We start from the raw sequence: 9,939 nt of genomic DNA on the forward strand, positions 1-9,939 counted from the left end.
GGAGGAAGGAAGGAAGGAAGGAAGGAAGGAAGGAAGGAAGGAAGGAAGGAAGGAAGGAAAAGAATCCATATTAAGAAAAAACTATGTATGGATCTCAAAATTTTTTGCAACAAAATAAATTCATACTTTAATTACAATTTTTTCCAAACTTTTTGAAGTCTCCTCCTGTGTCACCCCTAGTTGATAATCTCACCATTTCATCCCTAAAAGTTTACCCGCTCTGCTAGTACATCAGACAGTGGTGAAACAATGATCCTCTAAGATGGAAATGTAGGCAGAAAATGTCATCATGTAAAATGACAGAGGAAAATGCCTTTATACTTGAAGGAGAAAAAGGAAAAAAACAAAAAGAGACTGTATTGTAAAATCAGGAGTCATTCACAAGATGCAGTTTTGATCTTGGGAAATATCTCATGAGGGAAATAGGAAGTAATAAAAAAAATCACTCCAGGGAAATCAATAAAGCTGAGAGATGAAAAGGAGATTCAGGTATTTGCTGGACTAGAGAATGTTTAACTCCGAGGTGTCATTTCCCCACCAATTCTCACCAGCAAGTTCCTCCACCAGAGTGAAGATCAGCGTCAGGAGGCTAAGTAATATGGTCCTCATGTTTTGGTGTCTCGCTCCCATCACAGGCTCACCGCATTTGTGCTCAAGTCTTTTGCTCAAGCTCAATCACACATCTTCGTGGATAACTCACACATCACGAGTGCCTTTTCCTGGCTGTCAAGGAAACAAAAGGAAGATGGCTGTTTCCAGAGCTCTGGATCACTGCTACACAATGCTATGAAGGTGATGCCTTCTCAAATTCTGTTCTGGTCTTTGGAAATAGTGATGTGTAGGAAGGAATGATGCTTCTATTGGGTCCTCAAGTTCTGGTGACATTGCTTTGATGAACAATGGTGCACTCTAAGCTCCTAAAATCTAGCAATAATTTAGTCATTTTTCTTTTTCTGTTTTTGTTTGTTTGTTTCTTGTTTGCTTGTTTGGTATGCTATAGGGTACATGTACTCAACCAGAGAAAGACAGAAAGAGAGAAGGGAAAGTGAGAAATCACCCCTTGGTAGTGGGGTGGTCATGCAGACAATCCCTGCTCTTCCATTCTCTTCTCAGGAATTTAGGCACACACCTGTACACTCCTAGTGTGTTTCTCAACTTACTGGGTCTGGAACTCAATCCATGCAGTGGCCATATGGGATCCAGTGCCTTAACTACCTTGCCACCTGGCTGGCCCAATTAGTCATTTTTTTTATTAAATAGAAATAGTGAGTTGTGAGTTGTGTTTTGTTTCCTTTTTTTTTTGTTGAGGTTTTTGCTATAGGGCGCATGCTCTTGCCAGAGAGACAGAGACAGAAAGCGAGAAATCACCCCCCAGGGGATGGCCACGCCACAATCCCTTCTCCTCTATTCTCCTCTCGGGATCTTGGGCACGCATGCACACATGCCCAGTATGCGTTTAAGCCACCTGGTCCGGGACTCGAACCATGGTCGACTACATGGGAGTCCAGCAACATAGCCATTACGCCAACTGCTGGTCCCTGGAAATAAGAGTTTTTTAAAAGACCAATAAAAGTGGGGGAAGGTGATTTGGGACACACTCAAGTATTTTAGGATGAAGGAGGGAGGGAGAAAATAAAAAATACAGCACAAGAAGAGAAACTCCTTGCTGAGACGCCAAAGGAGACAGGAGAGTGAGCGGGCTCTGGCTAATGAGTGCTGGGTTTTCTGAGTGTTTCTGCCTCTGACCCTTACAGGGCGGAGTAGATGATGAGGTGACGCTCTCTGCCTACATCACCATTGCCCTGCTGGAGATGCCACTGCCTGTCACTGTACGTAAACGTTCTCGGTACCTCTTCACAGTGTAAAGCATAAAGGTCATGGAACTGTGACTCCCTGAAGAAACTTCATTGTTTTTCATGATATTTATTTTGGTTTATTTCACTGGAATATAAAGAAGTAGGGTCTTCTGAAGGCTGCAAAGGAAACTAGTCTCTGGTCAGAACTGTGATGTGGCACGAGCCATTGGGACTTTTATGTGGGGATAGCCCGGGGACAGGTCAATAGCCTGGATCCGCTATTTGAGCATCATTTTTGATCTCCACAGAACCCGGTTGTCCGCAATGCTCTATTCTGCCTGGAAACGGCCTGGAGCTCCATGTCGGAGGCCCAAGGAAATCTTGTCTATACCAAGGCATTGTTGGCCTATGCGTTCGCCCTAGCAGGAAACCAGGCTAAGCGAAAGGAGATCCTGGAATCACTAGACAAAGAAGCTGTAAAAGAAGGTAAGAGCTCCTACTGCCAAATGCACGTCTCACCGCCACCCGTGATCAAAAGGAAGATCCCTCCATTGCACTCACAGCTATCATGGTGCCTCAATTACAATGACAGTGAGAGTAACTGCCATTGATCTAACACCGAGATTTCTACCTACCATGAGCCATTTTATCGATCTACATAGTTCAGACTTTACACGGCCTGCTCCCAATATCATGCAAGTAATACATGAACACACATGTGATTAGCTAAAACCGATTGAATCTCCCAGCAAAGATTTGCTGGGTGGTGACTATTGTATGCTTCATTTACTTTATGCCAATGGGTGAGCTCTAATTACAATCGTCACTCATGGATTCGATTTTGGAACCATTTTCTAAGCTAAACATTCTACCCTTTCCCATTTCAAAGAGGATTCAATCCACTGGCAACGTCCTGGGAAAATTGGAGAAGCCGAGACACTATTTCATCAACCGCGGGCCGCTTCTGTAGAAGTGGAAATGACAGCTTACGTGCTCCTCGCCCTCCTTACTGGCAAGTCTGCCCGGTCTTCAGAGGACCTGGCTGTGGCATCACACATTGTGAAATGGATCACCAAGCAACAGAACCCTCAGGGCGGCTTCTCCTCCACTCAGGTCTGTGGAGACACTCTAGGAGGAAAAAGACATGTATTAACACAGTTATAGATACAGCCATGTTTCAGGGGGTCAGTAATGGAATAGGTAATACTTCTAACTCACTCATCTCTGCTCCTCCATCACTAGACATGTTCTAGCCTTTTCATTTTACATGTGGGCTACTGCCCTGTGCTCTTTGCAGACTCTCTTCTCTTCTGTCTTTACTGGATCACTAATAGTACAGGGTGAGGGGATGGCATGGGATGTGGTGGTTAAGGTGCTAGACTCCCACATGGCCAACTATGGTTCGAGTCCTAGACCTAATGTCTTGCTTTCCCTTTCTCCCTCTCTCAGTCTCTCTCTGGTCAAATTAAAAATAATAATAAAAAATAAATAAAATTATATAAGATAAAAAAAAAAGAGAGTACAGGTTGATCAGTCTTCCCAAAGCAATGTTTTTATAAAATTTCTTTCTTGAGGAAATAAATCCTTTTTACCTGAAGTCTAAAATTGTCTAATATTTTACCCAAAACATTTCCTCCTTCCAGCACCAATCTGGGAAATCCCTTCACGTTTCCTCACATGGTCTCCCTGCCCTCGCCAGACTTTCACTTAGACATTTCCCACGCCAGTACTTCCTGACTCTCTCTTCTCTCTACATAAATCTTCTGATTACTCAGAGATAATCTTACTTCTTGCCTTGTTCATTCTTTTCTTACCAATCTAGTTCATATTTTCCAATTCTTTCCCTGAATTTGTACAACAAACATCGTTATGTAATTTTTTTTTTTTTTGGAGAGGTTTTTGCTATAGGTGTGTGCGCTCTCCAGAAAGACAGAGAGAGACAGAGGGACAGAAAGCGAAAAATCACCCCTCAGAGGGAATGGCCACACCACAATCCCTTCTCTTCCACTCTCCTCTTGGAATCTTGGGCACACACGCACATGCGCCTGCCATGAGTTTAAGCCAGCGGGTTCGGGACTTGAACCATAGTCGACTATGTAGGCGTTCAGCAACATAGCCATTATGCCAACTGCTGATCTCCATCATTGTGTAAATTTACAAGTTATTGTAGGAGCCTCTGCTTTTGCCAAATATTTGGATCTTATTTCCATACATGGGAACTATTTTTATTTCTTCTCTAAGTACCTAGGATAGTTCACCATTAATAATCAGATCTGACCTGAACTGAAATTGCAATAGTGAACTGTTTACGACTAAATAATCCTTAAAGAGAAAAGTGTTGATGTGTTACATCCAGTGTGATTTTGCTCGTTTTCTGTCCTGTGATTTCTGCCCTCATTCTTCCTTTCAGGATACAGTGGTCGCTCTCCAAGCCCTCTCCAAATACGGAGCAGCAACTTTCACTAAAAACGACAAGGCAGCTTTGGTCACTGTCAAGTCTTCTGAGACCTTTTCTGGTGAATTCCAAGTAGATGATGCTAACCGTCTACTGCTGCAAGAGATCAAATTGCCAGAGGTTCCAGGGGAATACAGCACCACGGTGTCAGGGTCAGGATGTGTGTATCTTCAGGTGAGACTGCCTGGGTTTACGGGATGCCACAAGTGGGAGAGAAAGTCTCAAGAGTTATATTTGAATTTAAAAAATAGAAGAAGGAAAGAAATGTGGACCAGCAGATGATGTGAAGGTCAAGGCAGCTGGATCCCACAGGGCTGACAGTGTGGTTTGAGTTCCAGACTCAGCAGCTTGAAAGACACACGGGACATATGTGGGTGCTATGTGGGTGCATGCACCAGATCCCAGAGGAGTATTGAAAGAGAAGGGATTATGTGTGGGTCATCCCCCGACAGGGGTGATTTCCCACTCTGTCTCTCTCTCTCTCTCTCTCTCTCTCTCTCTTGCAACCACATGTGCCCTACTGCAAAATTTAAAGGAAAAAAGAAAAGAAAAGAAAAAGAAAAGAAAAAAGAAAAAAGAAATGTGTGCTAAGGAAGGTGTGAATTATCTGAATAGCATAATGAGACTATCTGAGTACAAAAAATCAAGGGTTTCTTTTTTTCCATTTATTTTAGACATCTTTGAGATACAATGTCCTTCCCAAGAAAGAAGGAGAAGCACCATTCTCTCTGCAGGTTAATACTATCCCCAAGAATTGTGAAGGTATAGATGCTCACAGGAACTTCCAGATTCACATCGACATTAGGTAAATCCTACATCTCAAACAGACCTTTTAAAGAATATGGAAAAACTGGAACCAGCAGTTAGCGTAATGGCTATGTCGCTGGACTCCCACGTAGTCGACCGCAGTTCAAGTCCCAGACCCGGTGGCTTAAACTCACACCGGGTGCGTGTGCATGTGTGCCCAAGATCCTGAGAGGAGAATGGAGGAGAAGGGATTGCGGCGTGGCCATCCCCCCCAGGGGGGTGATTTCTCACTTTCTATCTCTCTGTCTCTCTCTCTGTCTGTCTGGTGAGCACATGTGCCCTATAGCAAAAACCTCTTAAAAAAAAAAGAATATGGAAAAACTGATTTTATTTTACAGGGGATCTCCATTGTCCACATTTGCATATAATAAATACAGAATTCTTACAATATTTATTAACAAGAAGATTTTCTCCACTCTCACTGAGAAGCCTTCACATCGGTATTAATAATATGATGCTGCCATATGTGGAGCGTGTTTTCAGTGATGGGTTTTCCAAACAACCATAACAGAAGCTAGAGAAACTGAGGGGTAGAAATAAAGGAGAAGGGGGTATTTCTGTCCTGAATAGCCCATGGAATCTTGACTGAATGCCTTGTCTCTATGGTTTGACTTCATAGTTATACCGGGAAGCGGCCCAGCTCTAACATGGTCATTGTTGATGCGAAGATGATATCAGGCTTCATACCTGTGAAACCATCCGTGAAAAAGGTAAACCCTAATCCCTTCCTGGTAGAAAAGTCATGAAAATGCTGACATTTATGGTTGTCAAATGGATCTTATTGACACAATTTTCTAAAAGTTTACTCCCTCAAACTTGCTTCTCTAGAGTGTGTTTTGATCAAATCAATAGCAGATATCATGGTAGTAATAGTGTCAAATATAAGACATGCAGGCCATAAACACAAAGAACAATGTTCCAGAAAGCTTTCTTCAGACATCTGGGTATGTGGGGTGGTACTGAATTACCTTCTAACAATATATAAAAAGAATATATATGTATGCATGCATCACTTATGTATACACATATATATAAAGGGAGAGAATAAGAGTTCAATAAATATCACTGTTGTTATTGTCATCATTACCATTATTCCTGAAGAAATCATAATTAGTTTAGATACTCTGAGAAGCCGTTTAGATCTTACATGTCCTCAAAATGCTTCTAGTATAAAAATTCCTCACTCCATATTTCTGACTTACTTCTTGGTCAACAGCTCCAAGAACAGCCTCAGATTAAGAGGACTGAAGTGAGCACCAACCATGTCCTAATTTACTTTGAAGAGGTAAGATCTGAAAGAAGTAACAGAGCTTCCAACAAACCAATCCAGATTCCAAACAGTACGCTTCACATATGGGAGGATAAAGGGAGGACAAAATAGCTACAAAAGGACATGAGGCCTTGGGAACCAGCAGTTAGCGTAATGGCTATGTCACTGGACTCCCACGTAGTCGACCGCGGTTCGTGTCCCAGACCCGGTGGCTTAAGACTCACGCCGGGTGCGTGTGCGTGCGTGCCCAAGATCCCGAGAGGAGAATGGAGGAGAAGGGATTGCGGCGTGACCATCCCCCCGGGGGGTGATTTCTCGCTTTCTGTCTCTATGTCTCTCTCTGTCTGTCTGGCGAGCACACGCGCCCTACAGTGAAAATCTCTCCAAAAAAAAAAAGGACATGAGGCCTGGACAAGTCACCATGGCTCAATTTACTGCATTTGACTGGCCGTGGAAGTATCTCTTTTGTCATCCACCTGACATTGAGTATGTTGTAGGGCACCAGCCACTGTTCCATATGGTAGAGATGGCTGGCATAACTATACCATTTGATACTATCTTAAGAAGAGAGGATGGTAACTAGTAACTAAGTTAATCTTGGATTCACTTCCATTTTCCTGTCTCTCCAGCTAACCAACCAAACCTTGAGTTTCTCCTTCTCAGTGGAACAAGACATCCAAGTGAAGAATTTACAGCCAGCGACAGTGAAAGTCTATGATTATTATGAGACAGGTGAGTAGGAGTCGGACATGCTGACCTTTGAAAGGAAAAAAATCACTAACCTAGTAAAGGGTCACTTCAAGGAAAACAAAACGCGACAATTTTTCACTAGAGGAAAGGGTTTCGGTCACTAAGTAATCATGTCCTTACATAGTGCCCTCTGGTGTGCTCCCTAAATAAGTCTTAAAGCCGTTCTTTTTTCCCTTTTTTTTAATTTACATTTAGTCGTTGTACATCTTTACAGAATCCAAAATAGTTTTTCCAGCATGAAGGTAGTGTATACTAGTCCAAAGATACTGCCATATACATTATCATCACTAGATAATTGTTCACTTTTGCATCTGTTAAGTGTTTTTTCTCCTTGTTCCTTCCTTTCTACCCTGTATTACCCACCCCCTCCCATAGCGTCTCTTTGGCCATAATTAATAAGGTGATCACTTCTATCTACATTTCTCTGTAAATTTTTTTTTCTCAACTGAATTAGTACAGAAAGATAGGAGTAGCAATAAGAAAACACAGACATGGGAACCAGCAGTTAGCATAATGGCTATGTCGCTGGAGTCCCTCATAGTCGACCGCGGTTCACATCCTGGACCCGGTGGCTTAAAACTCACGCCGGGCGCGTGTGCGTGCGTGCCCAAGATCCCGAGAGGAGAATGGAGGAGAAGGGATTACGGCGTGACCATCCCCCCTGGGGGGTGATTTCTCGCTTTCTGTCTCTATGTCTCTCTCTGTCTGTCTGGCGAGCGCACGCGCCCTACAGTGAAAATCTCTCCAAAAAAAAAAAAAAAAGAGAGAAAGAAAACATAGACACACACACACACACCCCCCTCAGTATTGATGTGTAACGTGAGACCTTAGATCTGATCTGTTTTGTCTTGTGGTTTGGAGAGTCACAAAATTTGGGAAACTAATATATCGGAAAATTCTTCTATTCGCTCACGATTTTGAACTAGAAACTGACCAGCATCACAGTATGCTGGTAATGTTAAACCTTTCTACGTCTTCTCCTTCCTCCTCTTCTTCTTCTCCTCCTCCTTCTTTTTGCTATTAAGTTTCTCTCTCTTTTTTTATCTTTCATGAGCAAAGATGAACATCCTCAACAGGATCTCATACACAACCCCCACCCCCCACACACACACACCTTTTCCAGCTGGCCAGGACCATGGGCTGTACACCCAGCATGTACAGTCCAGCAGGGAACTGAACCCAGACCTTCCATAAGGCTCCAGCATCACAGAGTGGCACAACAGAGTGTTTGGCTGGGCCAAAATATATCTCCTCCTTAGAATAAGGAGAGGGTCAAAGAAGAAGGTACAACTCCAGTTAGGAAAAAGGATCTGTTCAATGTCCTGTAGGTACACACAGGCACACCTAGACAACCTTCCCCTGGTTCTATACGAGAGCATAATTTTCTCCTGATCTCCTCCACCTAACCCCAAAGAGCTTAGTATGGAGAGATAAGTCATTTTTGTTGCCCTAGAGTTGTGCTTTATATTCTTTTTAGCTTACGTAGTTATTTACCGTGAATCGCTAAGGTGCCTGCTATTGACTGTCTTCACGCTTTTTTGTCCAATCATTTGTGTGTTTCAGATGAATTTGCCATTGAACAATACAGTGCCCCTTGCAGTGCTGGTAAAGTATAACCAGGAAAATGTCATGCCAACTTAAAACATCAATGAGTATCTCTGTTCTCTGCATAAAGCTGCTTCTTAAAATGAGTTTTCCCTTTCCATAGTATAAAAAAACTCCTAATGTGCCATTTATGAAATGAATAATATCAAACATATTAGAGAATTTCTCAAAATAAATGCAAATGAAGTACAATGTCTGATATCTGAAGTGATGTGTTTAAAAATGAAACCAAGACTCTGCCACATGTAAAAACTAAGCCACCTCATATTTAGTTACCGTATATACCCAGGGTGAGACCCTATGTTTATCACTCTTGATTTTCTAGGATGTTTCTAAGTGTAAATAGTTAAAGTTGGGAAGGTTGTCACATGTAGCACAGCATGAGAAATACAATCCATCAGACTTTCCTTTAGGCAGGCCGGCAGAGTTTATTTCTGCAAATACAGCATTTACTATGAGAACGCAGTTCACCATATGTTAAATACAGAAAAGAAAAACTGAGAACTACCCTATCATCAGAAATAATTTAAAGTTATAAAGTTCAAATATCTATAATTGAAGTATAAAATATATGTCTTTAGTAGATCACAGAATTCTCCTAATATTTCTACCTTTCTTCCCACTGTTTAGAATCTGAACAAGGAAATGCCTGAAATGAAAACCTAACAACCTCTTCAGATCAACTTCTCCAGAAATGAAGAGCAATGGCTTCTTAGGAGAGAGAAGAGTGAGAGAAGGAAGGAAAGACGAAAACTTGCATGTTGAATAAGTTTGTGACATTTACAACTCTCTATTTTCTTTATCAATATTATATTTCATTCTGAAATATGTATCTACCCGCCATAGCATTTTTTATTATTTTTCTTTCAAAAATTTGTATCTCCCCGCCATAGCATTTTAAAAAATCACTAAAAAAGTTTATATAACGAGGCACATTCAAATACACAATAGAAAAATCAGTGCAAAACTCTTAAAAATGTTTCATTAACCCATGAGGAAATAGGAGGAAAAAAGTCTCTGAACACTGGAAATAATCAGAATGTCCATTAGTAAGTAAATGGCATAACAAGCTGTTGTGCACCCCTGCCGTGGAATACCACAGGCCCTAAGAAGAGACAGTGGGTACGTTGGATAGATCTCAAAAACATGCTGGGTGGAAAAATAAAAAGTCAGTCTTAAAAGGTCACATACTGCATGATTCCATTCTTTAAATGACAAAATTGTACAGATGGAAAACAAATCCAAAGTCAGCAGGA

At 41.8% G+C, this 9,939-nt stretch overlaps 1 protein-coding gene across 2 annotated transcripts in view; it reads left to right on the forward strand.

Moving 5' to 3' along the window:
* The window catches only part of LOC102473117 (pregnancy zone protein), a 58,986-nt gene extending 49,451 nt beyond the window's left edge, over positions 1 to 9,535 (forward strand). For both annotated transcript variants that reach the window (XM_006164863.3, XM_006164864.3), the window contains exons 27-37: positions 636 to 792; positions 1,755 to 1,829; positions 2,105 to 2,282; positions 2,686 to 2,909; positions 4,207 to 4,425; positions 4,926 to 5,056; positions 5,678 to 5,768; positions 6,275 to 6,343; positions 6,958 to 7,060; positions 8,642 to 8,683; positions 9,314 to 9,535. In XM_006164863.3, the coding sequence (XP_006164925.1) occupies positions 636 to 792; positions 1,755 to 1,829; positions 2,105 to 2,282; positions 2,686 to 2,909; positions 4,207 to 4,425; positions 4,926 to 5,056; positions 5,678 to 5,768; positions 6,275 to 6,343; positions 6,958 to 7,060; positions 8,642 to 8,683; positions 9,314 to 9,336 (1,312 nt within the window). In that variant the 3' untranslated portion in view covers positions 9,337 to 9,535. The remainder of the gene's footprint in view (positions 1 to 635; positions 793 to 1,754; positions 1,830 to 2,104; positions 2,283 to 2,685; positions 2,910 to 4,206; positions 4,426 to 4,925; positions 5,057 to 5,677; positions 5,769 to 6,274; positions 6,344 to 6,957; positions 7,061 to 8,641; positions 8,684 to 9,313) is intronic.
* The last annotated feature ends 404 nt before the right edge of the window (positions 9,536 to 9,939 follow it).

This window comes from Tupaia chinensis, unplaced genomic scaffold (assembly GCF_000334495.1).
Source record: "Tupaia chinensis unplaced genomic scaffold, TupChi_1.0 Scaffold143747_1, whole genome shotgun sequence".
NCBI classification, from domain to species: domain Eukaryota; kingdom Metazoa; phylum Chordata; class Mammalia; order Scandentia; family Tupaiidae; genus Tupaia; species Tupaia belangeri.